Source organism: Corylus avellana, chromosome ca7, assembly GCF_901000735.1.
Source record: "Corylus avellana chromosome ca7, CavTom2PMs-1.0".
Taxonomy (NCBI): domain Eukaryota; kingdom Viridiplantae; phylum Streptophyta; class Magnoliopsida; order Fagales; family Betulaceae; genus Corylus; species Corylus avellana.
Window position 1 is genome coordinate 886,043 of NC_081547.1, and position 17,645 is coordinate 903,687.

Sequence of the window (17,645 nt, forward strand, 5' to 3'; positions counted from 1 at the left end):
GTGAAAGATATATTGAATGCCAATTATGGAAAAATGTTTGCTATGAATCTCTAACAAATTCACATGGTAATTCACATTTGATAGAAATAGTGCTACATGGACTGGTAATCCATATTTTAATGACCAAGACTTGTAATAAAAATTATAGTACTTCTAACAACACACTTTTTACATTGCCGTTTGAATCATTTTAATTTGTTTTCTAGTTTTCGTATAACTGCTTCTTTGTTAAATAAAGAAAGACTTCCTGAATAACGTTCCGTAGTTGCTAGAATGATAAGTAATGTATTAAAAACCCACTAGCCAAGAAATAGCCTCATTTATCACCGTTCACCGGACTATGGCTGAGTTCGTGGCCAAAAATGCAATCTTACACAAATGGAATAAAGTTTCTATGCTTTGTCGTAGTTGAAACTTTCATCCTTGTAGTTGTGGAATTCTTACACATCATGAGATATGCTCTTAGAATTGAGAATAACTTTTAGTCTTAGTACAAATTAAGTTTTTTGTACCCTCCAATAAGAGGATGACATATAGCATGAAACAACAAAAATGAATTTTATAGAAACACCCTAAACCACCTCTATCACTCATCGGCCCAAACAAAAAAATAAACAAAAACAAAAAACTCCCCATCATCTCCCAATTCTCTCAAGACAAAAATCTCACCGCCACCAGCCAGGCCAATGGCACCCTTCCCACCGCCAAACGCCACCCTACAACACCATCCACACCGTCTTCCACACCAAATGAAAAACTCACATACAGCTTACCTCTAAGTCCTTGGAAAACCCATAAGTTCAAGCACCGAGCTTTGGTTGGTACAAAACCCACTAGTTCGAATTTTTTGATACGGCCATGTTCAAGTTCTAGTATCAAGTTCAACAGTTTTGACCTTTATTGGTTTTCTAGAGGAAAACCCAGATTTTATTCAACCTCTGATTCATCCTCTGAAAATGAGAAAAACCAAAATCCTAGTCATTACCCAAGTCAAAACCCTGATTTCAAGCACCAAGAATTGAGGGACCAATGGTAGACCGTGACCTCTCGGCATTGGCCAATGAGACCAGAGAAGTTTTTGAGGGGAGATGAAGACCATGTATGGTTAAGTAAAGGTATGATGCGCTATATCTGCTGCAATATTTAGACAAACTGTTACTGATGTAGGAGTCATCATCATCATGAATATGCTGAGCAATCGTGATCGGAATAGGTAGGTTTAAAATGAGGAAGTAATAAGGCCCAGTGTGTTCAAATTTAAAAAAAATTAAATAGAACTTGGCTAAAAAATTGATAAGCAACAATCAGTTGTTAAAGTCCACAGCTTTGAAATAATGGATGAAAAACAGATTCAGCTCATGTGAAGGGTTTTGAATAGAACCGTGTTGATATGACCACAGCATCTATAGGGCTTCCCGTATGAATTTTTCTGTGAGAGCTATAGGAAGTCCCATCACGGTATCAGTAGTCCCCACCTGCCAAACATCAAACCCGAGCTTATCTCAGAAGACTTGGGGATGGTGAGTATCAACTCCTAGCATGTGACAATGGGCAATAATTGAACTTATCAAACCCTTGGCCTATCATAATCAAGTCAGTAATTCAGATAAGACCCTTCCATTTTTTTTGTAAGTACGTCCAAGCCAGAAAGGGAAAACAACTAGGCCGAAATAGAGGGGGGAGGTGGATCTTTGTCTCTAAGAATTGAGATGGAGGGAACGGGGGGATATAGGAATGTGGCCACCATTTTTGGCTGTGACCCATTGTGCTGCGTGATGGGTACAAAAGTTTGAATTTTTATTGACATTCCGAGCTTCCCAAGAGAAGGAGGCTGGGATAGTGTCAATGATGTCTGAGATTGTTGGAGAGATCCTCGAGTCTTGGATAAAACTGGGATTTTGTATAGATAGTGCTACAACAAGGGAGTCTCCTTCCAAGATGAAGTGATCAAGTTGGAGAGAGACTGCCAATGCCAATGCTTGATAAATGAGAGAAGTGATCAAGATAGAGGTAATCTTAATCATCCAACATGCCGATGCTTGATAAATGAGAGAATGTGGCAAGAACTGCATTTTTGTTTGCAGAGAACATAAAGAATAGAAAATAAACTTTAATAACTCATCGACAGAGCATATGAAAGGTTTTAACTGGGGATGTGGGCCCACTATTCTGGTAAGTTCTTTGGAGTGGCTTAGGGTGCCAGAAAGAATTGAGTGCCGAGTGGCCTGACCAGATCCTCCAAAGTGGGTGCATGTGCATACATGTTTGTGTTTATGTGTATGTGTGAAGGAGAGATAGAGACAGAGAGAGCTCTGCTGACCACTGCTTCCACAAAAGGCAATGTCATTGGATGTTCCAGCATCAAACCCCCAGCAACATTGAGTGTAATTCCCTCGTGGATCTGAGTACAGCTCATCCATCAAGAAAGTTCATGAACAATATCAGCAAAGCAAGTTGCCTGGAAAAATAATATCTGACAGCAGAAAGAATATGGATGTTAAGAATTTTACCAGGCTATCAATGGCCTCATCTGGTATGTTATAAAAATAAACCTGTACACCACACCCACGAATATTAGTCTTCCAAAGCTGATTATAGAGGTATCTTCTCCAGGGAAGGTAACAAGATGCTCAACTCAGAACCTCTAATTACAAACCTAAACAGAAGTTATTGCAAAAAAATGTGAACATTGAAAGTACCATGATGTCAGAACTTCTATAACGAAGTATTATGATTTTTTTTTTGTCTTGCATGAAACTAGGTATTAAAATAACTTATTTCAAACCATAAAGATTGATCATATGTGCTCGACCCATGTTAGTTTGAACAAGTATCTAACTAGATAGACTCAAAAGAATGGGAACAAAATATAATAAAAGAGTACCAGTGGCTTTTTCATATTTAGATAAATGCAATTTAAGATGTCCTAAGAGCAGGTTGGCTTAAAATCATTTAATTGTCACTCATCACAAAGAGCACAGCTAAAATAAAAGTGCTAGCAAGCTGTACCTCTGCTCTGTCCCATCCACCTTTTCTTTTTCCAGTCTTAAGATTGGTTACAAGAACAGATCCTACCACAGCTGCCTGACCGCCAGAATATCCTGCAACCCACAAGTATGTAACCATCAAATCCAGCTTAACTTATTAACGTAAAAAGGTGAGAGTGAAGCCCATTAAGCAAACCTTTGATAAACTCCCGTGCTTCTTCCTTGCTTGATGGTTTTTCCCTGATTATCCCTTCATACACCACCACCTCAAAATCAATTAGATGGAGCAGTAAGAAATAACCTTGAATAAGCTCTACATGCCAACAATACAAAAGACAAAGATGCTCTATTAATAGTAGTCCACAACTTTAAAAGCATAAATGCAAAAGGTCAGTTTTAAAAACAGAGGTAGATTCACGACTAGAGATGTGGCTTATGGGCTATCTTTTAGAGGTCCGAACCAATGCCAATTTTTTTTTTTTTTTTTTAAAAAAAAGGGTCATTCAGGCATTGCCTAAGAGAGGGTATAAGGATCTAGTCTATGCAACAATAAGGTACATTATCAATCAGGCAGTAACTAAAGAGGAATCAAAACATACTGTATCTGCAGTAATTAACAGTGTTGCGTGAGCATCCTCCTTAAATTGATCAGTACTTTGGAGCCTTGATACAATGGCATCTGCCTAATAAGAAAATCAAGATAAGAACGTTTAGTGAAACTTCTCGTCAACAAACGAGTCCAAAAGACAAACCAGGTACTGAAAATCAAAGAAACATTGGGAACAGATGATGTTCACAAGATGAAAACAAGGTGCTGAAAACATTTTAACATACGTAAACAGAATTATAGAGTTTAGCTACGAAGCCATGATTTAGTGAAGAATGAGGTGTACTAACCCATGCGGCCATGCCCCAACACAAACTAAGTTTTTCTCCAATGTTTTGTACAGCCCACCAGAATTTGTTCCAATTGCTATTTGAAGTCATTCTTTATTCAAGTATTTCACCTTGTATCTCTCAGTTAATCTCATCTTTCCTCACAGCATGTCTCTCTTTTTCCCCTTAATATCATTAAAAATCCTTGACATTGTCTGAGGATGATAAATTGATAATTCAGAGGCCATTTATAACATATAGGTCGTGTCTCCTAGACATAGTTTTCCTCCAAAATGAACTATTAATTTGACATCTGTACTTAGAGCATCTGATTCTTACATGCTCTGTTAATCCTATTAAAAATGTGAGAATCACATGCTCTGATGACAAATATCTAATTCTTCCAACTTAGTTTGGATGAAAAATGTGACAATCACATACCCTTCTCACGTGAATTTACCATAAAATATACAAACATATGCACAATATTAACACCAGGTTTTAAATGTTTGCAACACGTTGAGCTCCGATTCCTAGTTATTATAAGTCATAAATCTCATCCAAAAGAATCAACAGCATCTACATTATACTAGTGAACCATGTATTACTTACTAGCCGTACATCCCTTAGATATTCATCAGCGAAAGAGAGTAAACAATTACGTCATACCTTCGCTTCGGCTAGAGCCATTACCAAATCTTCTGGCTTTTCCTTCCTAATAACTTTCTCATCTATGTCTGCAGTCTAATTCATAAGCCAAGTTAATCCTCTATAGCTCCACCCTAAAGAAAGAAAAAAAATAGGGTTTCCATTACTATAAACCATACCATTATTGCGAACTCATACCCCATCTCGGCTAAAATTTGTCGGCGAGCCATCGATGACGAACCCAAGATTATCTGCCATTAAACATCAATTTCATGCTAATTCAACTCTTTTGGACCCGTTTGTTTCAGTGAAAACTAAAAATCAGGTAAAGAGAAGACAGAGATAGGCCAAATTTGGCTACAGTGCATGTAATTTACCTTAAATGCGGAACTGTTCATAGCCATCTCTCTCACACGCGCCGCTTGTAGATGCGATTTGCGTAGTGCTCGAAGAGTTCGTATACTTTTGTCTTTAAATATGATATTTTTCACACTCATTTACTACATTAAATGTCTTAATAGGTGACATACTAGATTTTCTGTCTTATAATGTCAACCATTTAAAAAAAATAAAACTATAACTTACTTAAAATAGCGGTGTGACATAAATATAGGAAATGAGTTTGGAGATAAGCATTACTCTTATCATTTACATGCTAGTAAAAAATAACAATTTTTAACCTGATCCCCATGACCACGACAATGAAAAGGACGTTGTGTTGTGTTATCTTCGTTGTTAGATGAGAGGTCATTCTTTTCTTTTTCGCATATGTATCCATGCTCTTGTGAATGAACATATGGGCATTGCCTCAAAATTAGGACTGCCAATTTTTTACAAATATCTTAAATTTGATATAAACTTATTGACTCAATACGAAATTAGTAATAAAGTTTAGGGTTCTAACAATCTGATATATTTAATTAAATAAGTTATATTATAATTATTTAATTTATATAGCCTTATTATCATGTCTCGACTCTCGACACAACCTGAGTATGATTTCAATTTTACTAGAGTATTGTAAACTCAATGTTACTTCTATAAAAGACAATTCATTAAAATAATAATAATAATGTTAATGATCTTTGCTTTTAATTTGATGACTAATTTTTGTAAGAAAGAGAGCAAATAAGTAAGCACAACTACGATTGATCTTCCTTGGTACACATGTAGGACAGAAGAAAAGCTTATTACATTCAAGCAAAGGTAAAATAGTAGCAAAAATGAGAACCGTCAAAGGCTGTTGGTTGTTAAATGCCAGATACTTTTAGAGGATAAATGGAACTTGTTTCTAGCGTTGGGAATTATTCTTAGGTTCTTCAACCTGCAGGAAAAATAAAAAATAAAAAAAAAATTCAGAGTTGTAGGTCCTTACTCAAAATTATAGGCAAAACACTGATCAGTCCATGTTAAGATTCATGTAGAAAAAAGGAAAAAACTTCAGAGCATAGAATCTATTTGTGATTTTCATTTGGGTAAGGGGCACGACTTATTATTAGAGCGGGGATTGAGTTCGAATTATATCTTTGTAATTCACTTTTCAGCTTAATATTTTGGGATAATCAATAATCTTAAAAAAAAAAAAAATCTAGAGCCCATATAATTTTTTTTCTAAAGACTGCTAGTCCTGAAAGGCTAGAGGAGAAAGTGTGTTACCTCTCTTCTCATCATTTGTTAGTGTTATTTAATCCACTGCTTCCTCCAATTTTCCTGTAATTAGGAATAGGCACCTTCCCTGACTCAATGCACTTGATGTCCTCTAAAAGGATCTCATACTGCCTCTTCACTTCCTCTTCAGTTGTCCCTCCAATCACATTTGCAATATTCTGCCAACGGTCTGGTGTTTCCTTGTGATATACTGCCAAAGCATTTTCAAACACTTTGTGTTGCTTTGCCGTCCAAGTCGTATTGGAGTTGGTGGAAGAGAGTGATGTAGATCCCATTTCTTTAAGCTGAGATACCAAAGCAAAGAGAAGGTGTTGTGAATGATGGGTTTTGGAGACAGAATGAAAGAGGAAATTGAAAGGAAAAACCCAAGGCTGGGAAGATTTGTGGGGAGGGAAGCTGGTAAGACAGATAGGGGGAAATATGGGTGAAGACTCGAGTCAATGGAATGCGGATGATGAGGAAACACTTCACAAAGAAAAACTGGAAACTCGTCTGCAGAGTGTACGTTAAAATAATTTAGAGTCTTATAATATGATTCCTAATGTTTCCAAAGATGGTCAATTCCTTCATTTTCAAGTCTTCATTAATATAATACGAGTGGTATATATGTTCGTATATAGTATATTTAATTTAAAATAAAAGCATGTGGGGTTTCCAAGTATTAAATTCATTAAACAATCTTGAAAAAGATTAACCCACTAACCTGTAGTTAAGCTCCCCAGCAGAAAAATTAAAGTGAGAAGTCAAAAAAGGTCCCACCGAGACTTGAACTCGGGTTACTGGATTCAGAGTCCAATGTCCTGACCACTAGACCATGGGACCGCCGTTGGTTGGATTAATGACAACCTTTTTACTTGTTTACTAAGCCAACAATTTGAACGTTTTCGCTCCCTCTTTGATTTATGGTACCGCTTTAGACAATTGGCAACTAAGAACCGCCCTCAACTCAATACAATTGCCAACGAAAAAAAGCTAAAAAATATATATATATATATATATATATATATATATCGAATCCCAATCCAACTATCAATAATTAAACATTTTTAATCAGATTAAAGAAAGCACACATATATAATCAGATATACATACCCCTGGTGACCTCCACCGGCGGTGCAGAGAGTGAGGAGAGCTTAATTTGAATGATGTGGCGAAGAAGCTTCAGCAGCAGCGCTACGAGCGCGTTGAAGGACAAGAAATGGGACGCGCTAGTCATTGGCGGCGGCCACAACGGCCTCACAGCTGCTGCCTACCTCGCACGCGCCGGCCTCTCCGTCGCCGTCCTCGAGCGCCGGCACCTCATCGGCGGCGCCGCCATTACCGAAGAACTCGTCCCCGGCTTCAGGTTCTCCCGTTGCAGCTACCTCCAGAGCCTCCTCCGACCTTCCATCATCAGGTAAGTCTCAAATTATTACGATAATCAAATTTGGTTAATTGCAATCAATCAATTTAATTAATTACGCAACTGTGTTTGTTTTCTTTGATTGCGCTGGATGGAAAGGGAGTTAGAGTTACGGCGTCACGGATTGAGGCTCTTGAAGAGGAGTCCGTCCTCGTTTACGCCTTGTTTGGACGGTCGTTATCTTCTACTGGGGCCTGATAAGGACCTCAATCGCTCAGAGATTTCGAAGTTCTCGGAACGAGACGCCGATGCTTATCCAAGGTTCTACACCGTGATCTCGCTCAGTTCAATGTTAATTTGAGTCGCCAATTTAATCCAACTTTCTGAGAGTGTCAAATTAAAAAGTCTTTTAAAATTTCAAATAAAAAGTTGCTATTAAATGCGCCTTCCTTTTCTTTTCTTTTGTTTTTGACGTAGCGGAAACGATAAAAAAGAAAAGAAGAACAGCGTCTTCAATTCTAAAACGTAACAGGCTGAGAAATTAGCTTTGAAAAGCAAAGAAACTCTGAAATTTTACTAATATTCAAAAGCTCTCTTCTTCAATACAGTCAAATTTGGATAAAAATTAACTACAAATCGGTTTGTAGCTAATTCCTACAAACCAGTCTAATAAAACACCTGTATTCCTAAAGCATGTGAGAACTTATTAATGCTATTAAAAAAAGAGAAATGAATTGTGTCAATATTTTTCCTATATTTTCTTCATCTCATCCTACAAATCAACCATTAGATTTGTACACTTATGTGTTGAAAGGAATTGCTTGGGCAATGTTCGGAGGTTGTCCTACATCAGCTTTTATGTTCTCTGATCATGAATGGTATAACAAAGACTCAAGATTCCAATTCAGTACCCCTTGCTGATACCATGTAAAAATCACTGAAAATGATTGGAAATGGTGTATGCAATCATTTATTTAATATTCGAACAAAACTTTTATAAACTATGTTGAGCATTTTTCTTTCCATAATATGCAGGTATGAAAATCAGCTAGAGAACTTCTGTAAATTAATGGATCTGCTTTTGGATTCAGCCCCTCCTGAATCTTTGCAAGGCGAGTCGTCTTTTAAGGATAAGTTCAAGAATAGAATGCACATATCAGCTTTTTGGGCTCGTTGTCTGCGGCAGGCTGTAGCCTTGGGCCAGAAAGATATGGTGTAAGAGTTCTTGTTCTTGATGTGTAGTCGTTTTCCTCTTGTGTTAACACTTTGCTTGGTGGTTTATATGTTACATTTAACTACAAATGACATTTCCTAATTGGGAGTCTCTCTTATATACTTCATGTGTACTTGGATTGCGCTCCTTTGCGCTTTCTAACAAGATTGAATTAATTATTTAAAAAAAAAAAATTACAATTGGTATAATAGGGGATTTACTCTAGTTGAGTCCATGAGGATTCCATATATTGAATGATGTAAAAATTATGAACTATGGTCTCAACCATTTTATGATATGTATTTATTCGCTTTTGACAGGGACTTTATGGACCTTTTATTGTCCCCGGCTTCAAAGGTTTTGAATAACTGGTTTGAGGTTGTCACTAAAATCTTCATTTATTTGAATTTAATCCTTTAAATTTACGGACTGTAATTGTCAAGAAGATATATTATTTCCATTTGTGTCAAGAGTGAAGTTCACTTTTCTGTTTTTATTTTTATTGTTATTTATAAGTAATCAAAATATCTTTAAATGTGAAAGGCGCCCCGGTTACACATGAAGTATATATAAGAAAACACCTAGCTAGAAGGAGAAAAAAGTGCAAGAAAATATTGATAATTAATTACCAAAGGAGTAACAAAAGCGGCTGTCCAAAGATATAGAGTATAGAAAAATAAAGACTTAATCTATTCCAAAGTCTTCTCACAGTTTTCAAAACTTCTATTTTTTCCCTCCATAGACACCACAAAAGGCGCGAATGCACCATCTTCTGCACAACAACACTTTGAGCGCTACCGGCAGTTCACCAACATGCATGTAAGTCGACTACTAGTCTAGGCATAACCCAAGACAGCCCAAATCGACTAAAGAAAAAAATCACATAATGCACATGAAACCTCACAATGGAGAAAAAAATGGTCCAGAGACTTATGCAGTTCACCCCTACTCATCAAATAATGCCCATTTCTCATAGTTCACCCCTACTCATCAAAGGGTTTTCCTAAAGGTTTGGAATATACCCTTTTTGGGGCCATAATTTAGGATGATAATGTTCTGATGGGGCTTATGCAGTTTTATGTTTATCAGTTTATCGAATGTGTATTATTGATTTTGCTATTTACAGACAGGTGTTCTGAAGGCAACCCTTGGAACAGATGCTGTAATAGGAACTACGGTAAGATTTATTCTTAAAAAAATCGAGCAGCATTAATTTGAGCAATTATTCATTCTATATAATACAAATAGACATGCGCACACCCTCAAAAACAATATGTCACTCTTTCTGCTACATTATAAGTATTAATGTACCATTGACCTCCTAAAATTCTGCAGGCAAGTGTCCATACACCAGGGAGTGGATATGTTTTACTTCATCACGTGATGGGAGAAACCGACGGTGATCGGGGAATTTGGTCGTATGTATCTCTAACGATGGCTTGAAGTGTAATTTGTTCATCAAAGAAATCTAAAATTCATCAATTATCAGTAGCCAACTATTATTTTGTATACTTGAATGCCAAGGAAAATGAAGCAGTGATATATAATAATTCTAGTCTAACTGCATGGGGCTAGTTAGATGGCAAGAAAATAGGGCCTAGCACAGGATAGCAACGTCATAATTGGTTTTGGAAAGCGGAAGAAAGGGATGCTGCATCCTGTAATAACTTGATGACAAATAAACTTGATCATTTGGGTAAAATTCTAAAAATATGTGTGACATTATGTTTTTGAGACTTCCATCAACTTCAGCAAACTTCACATTTGGAGTGAAATTTGCAGAAACAATGCAGCATTTTGCATCTCTAAAGCATTATATATGTTTCTTAAGATCATATTCCATGCCCATTTGTTGGTCAAGATTAATTTAGTACCTTTCAGAAAAATCCCAAATTAATGTTTTCTGATTTTCTCATTAAGCTTGGTAGTTATTGAGTTACCCATCATGTGTTTAGATTTATACAAGTATGACTTATTGCTTCAAGCCCTTCTTAGAGAACAGGTGTACTTGAAAACCATTGTTTCCTGTAGGTATGTGGAAGGTGGGATGGGTTCAGTATCCTTGGCTATTGGTAATGCTGCTAGGGAACATGGGGCTCATATTGTCACAAGTGCAGAGGTATAATATGTCTGGAATCACTCCTAGAAACTGTGTCAAATTTTGAAAAATTTGTGTGCATGTTTCAGATAAATTGAAATAATGGAATGTATTGAAACGGGTGGGCAGTTATGGCATCATGGAAATACTGTTCACAATTTGATCTTTGGATTTGTTCTGGTAATATGTTGAAAGTTGCATTACTTGATGCCTCCATTGGTATGTCAGCATGCGGAGGTTTTGTCCTATTGCTCGTTATGAATCTGAGTGCCTACTGGGAGAAAGACCTAGAGCTTGGGACCTTTTTCTAACTAGTGACCAAAGTAGAAGTTTAGAAGTGTGGATTTGACCATCAAGTAGGTCTCTTATTGCTTCTGGTCAAAAGAATTTAGACAATGGTACATCAAACACCCCTAAGAATTCAGATGACAATGATGTGAATGCGGAATTTAAATGTGATATTCTCTATATATTCTTTAATTCAGGGATCACTGTGAATTAGACTAGGAGTAATTCATCTCAAACAATTTTCTTCTTTGTTTCTTTAATATTCTTCAGCTTTTGTCTTCATACTTTATGGGGCTATTTTTTGCTACCATTGACTTTTTCACATTTGATATTTAGGTTTCGCAATTGTTGATTGAAGACTCTGGTGCAGTGAATGGGGTTAGTTTGCTATTTGGCTTTCCTCAATGAAGCCAGTTTCAAAGCTTGGCTAAACTGATTATTCTACACTTGGTTAACATCATTTAGGTATTGCTGGCTGATGGTACACTGGTGCATTCTTCAATTGTTTTATCAAATGCAACACCTTATAGAACTTTCATGGTATAATTTTCATCCTGCTCATTTATTTTGTAAGTACCATAAACATACACATGTGATATTGTAATTATAAGAAAGGCATTTAGATTAAATTTCTGAACCCTCTCTTCTGCATGGATTTAATGTTGATCATGGGTTTTGCTCGTGTGACACAGGATTTTGTGCCTAAAAATGTTCTTCCTGATGATTTCATGCAAGCTATTAAGTATTCTGACTACAGTTCTGTAAGCTCCCTGTATGACTTTATTTACAATTAGACAGTCCGTGCATTCACCTTCTATTCTGTGTCACTTTGTCTGATATATTGGAATGCTTAGGTAGAAAAACACACATGCAAACAGCTTCTTGTGTAGTGTAGTCTATTGAAGAAGACTGATGTAACGTGCAATTCTATAATACTTGAGATTTTATCATCAATTGAACTTGGTCCAATTGTAATACATGATTGATTGTGGGATGAGGCTATGATCATTGGTAAAGGCTTGAGGTGTTTGCTTTCATCATAGTGTTATTGGGCTCAGTTGTCTAAGATTACCATCCTACTTTTCTTTCTACGGACTATCATTACCAAAAACCATTGGTTTATGTTGCTTCGCAATAAAGAAAATGTTAGCAATCTATCAGCCTGAAGGATATAGAAAATTATGGTTGACAGAAACTAGGACCGTGTAGTAAATGAATTAAGATGGATAAAGTAAATATCACAAGAAGCTTGAATCAGCTAAATCCTCTGGTGTGCTGTGTACTTTGTTATCCTCTGTAAAAGAGTCTGCAGCAAGATCCCATATCATCTCATGAACTTGAAAGTACTACAAAATTCCATCATTCTTGGAAGTCTTAAAATCTTGAAATCTGCACAAAGTTTACAGTAGTTTGTAATAATGGTAGCATCATTTCTAGTACATGCAAATTGCCAAATGAGCATATAAAGCAAATTGTGAATTGTTGCGGAACTTCTTTCCTAGTACTTTAAGTTACTTCCACTGTATGTGGCTCGCATCTACTGAAACAGGGAACTACAAAAATAAACTTGGCAGTTGATAAATTGCCCCAGTTTCAATGTTGCAAGCTAGGCCATCCTGATGCCGGTCCTCAGCATGTTGGCACCATTCATATTGGTTCTGAAAGGTGTGTGCTACTATCTCAGCTTAAATAATATCTGGGTTCTTGATCCTTCTTTTTTTTTTTTTTCTTGTTTGATCTATGAGACAGTTAACTAAGAGGTCATTTGGGAGTCAATATTGTTGATCTGTAATTTTGGGCCTCGGAGCCCAAGCCTGAATAGAGGAGATGAATCATAAAATTGACAATGCACTAAAGTTTGTGCTTATTCTTTGGCAATTTGTTTTGAATAGGGTGAAAGGTATAGCTGAACTGAATAGCTGACCCAAAAATATTTGATGACAATAGTACTCTGTTTAGATGCACATTTAACCTGCTATCGCATTGGACTAAACTCATCTAAAGTGGTTCAGTTTTTGTTAATTTTTTGACTTTGGAAGAAGGGGAGTGTCTGGTGGACGATTGGCTCAAAATTCTGCTGATTCTCTTACCACCAACATCAAGCAGGTTGAAAAGGCAGAAGAGAGTTTATGCAGCTAACCCAATAACTGTACGGGTAGGGCTGAGCATGCTAGTAGACATGGCGGCTGTTGCAGTTATGGGATCAACTTTTGTTGACCCGTTTGGATAACATTCCTCACATGCTGTTCCCCTTCCCAAACATACTATAACAACATGAAAGTGAGTGGTAGCCTAAGATGAGAGTGAATGGTAACAGATTTATTTGAACTGTCTAGTTCTATCATTTAATGGTCAACTACCTTCAAAAGTTGAGTGATCCTGTCAATCTTCAATATAAAGGGTTCCTACCTTTAACTTTAGATCTCAATTGTGCACCTTAACCTTTATTTGTGACATGTAGTATTTGAATATAATCCCATGCATTCTGATTCCTGTTCTATCGCTCTTCTCAAGTATGGAGGAGATTCATGCAGCCTGTCAAGATGCTGCCAATGGATTACCATCACGAAGACCAATTATTGAGATGACCATTCCCTCTATACTTGACAGGACTATATCTCCACCTGGTACTTTGTCTTTGAGGCATTTTTGTTATCTTATTCCTCGTAACATTTTTATGTATGTTGTTAAATTGATGGGTTCTGTGCACTTACATGGTTTTCTATACCAAAGGCACAGAAAGTGCAGTAAAGCTCCAATTCTCCGTTCACTCTCATGTTGGTCATGAAAAAGATATCCTACCAACTGATATTTAGCTTCTTACTCTTCTAGCAATCACACACACACACAAAAATTTTCCTGTTTAGCCTGCCTTTGATTAATTTGCAAAATGCATCTCTCATATTCTTTATATAATTTTAATTTATGTTTATGTATTTTTACGTTGTAATTTTCACATCAAACCTTCTGCCTGTTGTTGTTAGTCGATCAAGCTAATTGTGTATCTTTTTCTCCTTTATAGATATATTCAAAGTAAGATGATGTCCTAGAATAAACCTGAAATATTCTTAAATAAAAATGGAAAAGAAGAGGAATAGACTAGTAACTAGGATTTCCCCTATAAGCTATTGTGTTAAAACCAAACCACTTTGCGGGAAAGCCATATTTTCAATGATTTTTTCTACATTTTGTTTTTCGTAGTAATGATGTTCTTTCATGGTATGGACTAGGAGCATGGTCTAGAGTTGTTTTCATTCCACTTTTCTGCTTGCTCATTTTCCCTTCACGGTTCTCCTTTTTGAATTATTTTTATTGTCATAGATATTTCTATTTACTTTTCCACCAAGTATTTCCAAATCTCTTATTAAGCTCTACTGTATCAGCCTGGAAAGATTTATCTGTATAAAATTTGATTTCAATAGCACGCTGATAGAATCTTTTTTTTTTTCTTTTTTTTCCCCTAGGTAAGCATGTGATCAATCTGTTTATTCAATACACACCCTATAAACCATTGGACGGTAGCTGGGGAGATCCTGCTTATAGAGTAAGTTATATTTTAGAAATTGACGCACTGATATCCGTATTGCAATTGCTTCCTCTTTCCTTTTAGAGAGTCTCCAACAAGGATATGTATTTCAGCTATTCAAAAAGTACAATTTTTTTATTTTTTTTATTTTAGCTACTATTTTTTCAATACACACCAACATATTATCTATTCTCATATCTACTTTCTTTAAATATTATTTATCATTCCATTTTTATTATATTCTTGCCAACACTTATATTTTCAGACATTCATCTTTTCTATCATTAATATTTTACCAACGGCCATATTTTCTAACGGTTGTATTTTCCAATGGTCGTATTTTTCCCAACGGTCATAGTTTTTTTTTTTCTTTCAACGGTCATATTTTCTTAGGGTTATATTCTCTCAATATAAATCAGATTACTAAGCCATAAATAGGGCAAGCTATTATAGTGTTTCATACATCAGAAATACCATCTCCTTTTCACAATACTGTTAGCTTTTTCTTAATACCCCAACAAACAAACCCAAACAACCAATCTTGCAGACTCATTCAAAAACCCAATCAAAATCAAGAAAAAACAAATTTAAGAACACTCACATATTGAGAAACTAAGAGAGGCAGACGAGTGTCTTCAGAGCTACACATAGCTCCTCAGTTGCCTCTTCTGGCTTGACATCCATGTGAATACCACTACTATGCCCTATATTTCCTCACCCCTTTCCCTTTTTCCCCAATAATTTCTACACCCAAATCCCCACATTTTCCTCATTTTCTTTCTTTTTCCCAAGAATTCAATCCTGGAATCTATTTTCCAATTCTATGTCTGGGAAAAATGGCCTTTTGGGAAGAAAACTAGATTTTGATCAAGGAGGAAAGAGAGATGACATGATCAGAGGAGGAAAGGGGAGCGACAAGGAGAGATGAGAGAGAGAGGATTAAAAAATTGGATACATAAGCAACAATGATTGTTCAAATATGAAGCACTGTAGCAAAATGTGTGTTTTTACAGAATTTGGAGATAATCTGCTAGAGGGGACTTTGAGGCCTTATTAGTTAAATTAAATTTTTATAGAATTTGGTATTTTGGCTATGCTGTTGGAGATGATCTTACATAAAAACGTATTCATGATTCATCATTTAGAGTTCTTGTTTGGTACCACATTAGTTAAATTTTGCCTCTACTGATCTATAAAATATGCTGGATGGCAGATCTTCACTGTTCCTACTAATCCTTGGATAACTGACTATTATTTTCTTTGTAGGACTCATTCGCTCAAAAATGTTTCACCTTGATTGATGAATATGCCCCTTCATTCAGCTCGTCAATTATTGGCTATGACATGTTGACTCCACCAGATCTCGAAAGGGAATTTGGCTTAACAGGTACTTCATAACCACCAATTTTGGCCTAGGAATTTAGGCAGATGTTCAAGCAACTAAATTTAGGGTCTAATTGGCGCTCTATGAAATTGTTCAAAATTACGATTCCTTTTCCAAGTTTATTGCAGTAAGAATTGGACTAGGATTGTGATTCTAGTGTTTGAGTGACAAATATTTGGCAGCTGAGTCGAAATCCTAAATGAAAGAGTAATGCTACTTTTAATGCCCATTGCACACTAATTGATGTGACATATTTTTAGTGGCTTTTTTTTTTCTTTTTTTTTTTTCGTTTTTAAGTGGCTCTTATAGAAACTACTTAAAACACGTCACATTAGTCAGTATGAAATGAGCATAAAAAGTAGCATTACTCTAAACGAAATTATTAGTTCTTGCTTTGAAAAGAAAAAGAGTAGTTAAATGCATCACAATTTATTGGTCAAACATAAAAGGGGTTTATTCATTGTTAGCTTCAGTTGAACAGTTAAATAATGTTGAAAAGTGTCTGCATTAAATCATCAGAAATATAGTCCGTGGAAATAGGAATTTTTGAGATCTTATTATTAGTATTGTTCTTCTTCCTCAGATGGACGAGCTTGATAAGTTGTTACCTCTGACTCTTATCCTTAAAGATTAACTTTTCTGCTCATTATATAATTTCACGAAGTTCCTATTTTTTATACAATTCTAACATTATAATATCTCATGAAATCCTCGGTTCTTAAATGATTTTCAACAGGAGGAAATATCTTCCATGGTGCTATGGGATTGGATTCTCTCTTCCTCATGCGACCGGTAAAAGGATGGTATGTTAAGTATTATTAAATTATTAGATTATTAAATTAATTATTTTCGATTAGTTTAGACTTTTAAGATAATTGATAATTTAACATGGCAAATCATACAAAATATATATAATGACTTATGTTAATTTGGAAACAAAGGTCAAATTATAGGACTCCACTCCGAGGGCTGTACCTGTGTGGGGCTGGCGGCCATCCCGGTGGTGGTGTGATGGGTGCACCAGGACGTAACGCTGCACAGGTAGTTCTTCAAGATGTAAAGAAACATTTGAATTGATATACGGGATCATTCGCAGCAATACGGCCTTAAGGCCTTTAATGTTTTTAATTTCTTTTATCCTTTCGGTAGGATTTTCTTTCATTTATTTTATGGGTACCCAATTTTCTAGTTGCATCTTTATACAGCAGAATAAGAACGGCAGATCAAATTGCCTTTTGTTTTTATCTCCCTCAGACGTATACAAATAGATTGGAGATTCGTAACTTCAAAATTTGGATATTTAGGATGAGGCCAATCAATTTACCCCAAATTGGTTATTGGAGGGTGGCTGAACCACCCATCGTTAGAGTGGCCAAGCTATTCATTTATAGGAGCGGTATTCATATGTTGAGTCATATTGATACACATGTATAAGGCTAAATATGTTAATCTGAAATTGACTTGGATTAGTCTACTAAACCCTTACACAATCCATTTAAATTGGTAGGTGATACAATCTAACATGCACAATCCATTTAATAAAGAGGTCGTGTTGGACTGACCCAATCCGATCCGATCCCCACAACCTGTTTAATTACAAAATTTTCAATTATTG

At 36.0% G+C, this 17,645-nt stretch overlaps 2 protein-coding genes and 1 non-coding gene across 6 annotated transcripts; 1 reads left to right on the forward strand and 2 right to left on the reverse strand.

Annotated features, from left to right (window-relative positions):
* Positions 1-203: 203 nt before the first annotated feature.
* LOC132187165 (uncharacterized) lies at positions 204-4,992 on the reverse strand. Of its 4 annotated transcripts, XM_059601369.1 has the most exons (9): positions 4,889-4,992; positions 4,691-4,762; positions 4,533-4,607; positions 3,587-3,670; positions 3,184-3,253; positions 3,010-3,101; positions 2,511-2,552; positions 2,321-2,401; positions 204-1,475 (listed from the first exon to the last, which is right to left on the reverse strand). In XM_059601369.1, the coding sequence occupies exons 1-9, from the start codon at positions 4,913-4,915 to the stop codon at positions 1,404-1,406; spliced, it is 615 nt and encodes a 204-aa protein (XP_059457352.1). In that variant the 5' UTR covers positions 4,916-4,992; the 3' UTR covers positions 204-1,403. The 4 variants fall into 4 exon arrangements, with proteins under 4 accessions (XP_059457352.1, XP_059457351.1, XP_059457353.1 ...); XM_059601368.1 differs by lacking the exon at positions 204-1,475 and having other exon boundaries at positions 2,012-2,401; XM_059601370.1 differs by lacking the exons at positions 204-1,475; positions 4,691-4,762 and having other exon boundaries at positions 2,012-2,401; positions 4,533-4,645; positions 4,889-4,969.
* A 1,937-nt stretch (positions 4,993-6,929) lies between these two features.
* On the reverse strand, positions 6,930-7,001 carry TRNAQ-CUG (transfer RNA glutamine (anticodon CUG)). The gene has a single exon. It is a non-coding gene; the product is annotated as a tRNA-Gln (tRNA).
* Positions 7,002-7,183: 182 nt separating this feature from the next.
* Positions 7,184-17,276, forward strand: LOC132186223 (uncharacterized). The gene is made up of 16 exons (XM_059600083.1): positions 7,184-7,575; positions 7,681-7,842; positions 8,557-8,736; positions 9,055-9,112; positions 9,861-9,911; positions 10,070-10,152; positions 10,766-10,853; positions 11,457-11,498; positions 11,586-11,660; positions 11,813-11,881; positions 12,670-12,785; positions 13,635-13,747; positions 14,585-14,664; positions 15,913-16,033; positions 16,767-16,833; positions 16,972-17,276. The coding sequence occupies exons 1-16, from the start codon at positions 7,322-7,324 to the stop codon at positions 17,105-17,107; spliced, it is 1,695 nt and encodes a 564-aa protein (XP_059456066.1). The 5' UTR covers positions 7,184-7,321; the 3' UTR covers positions 17,108-17,276.
* Positions 17,277-17,645: the final 369 nt, after the last annotated feature.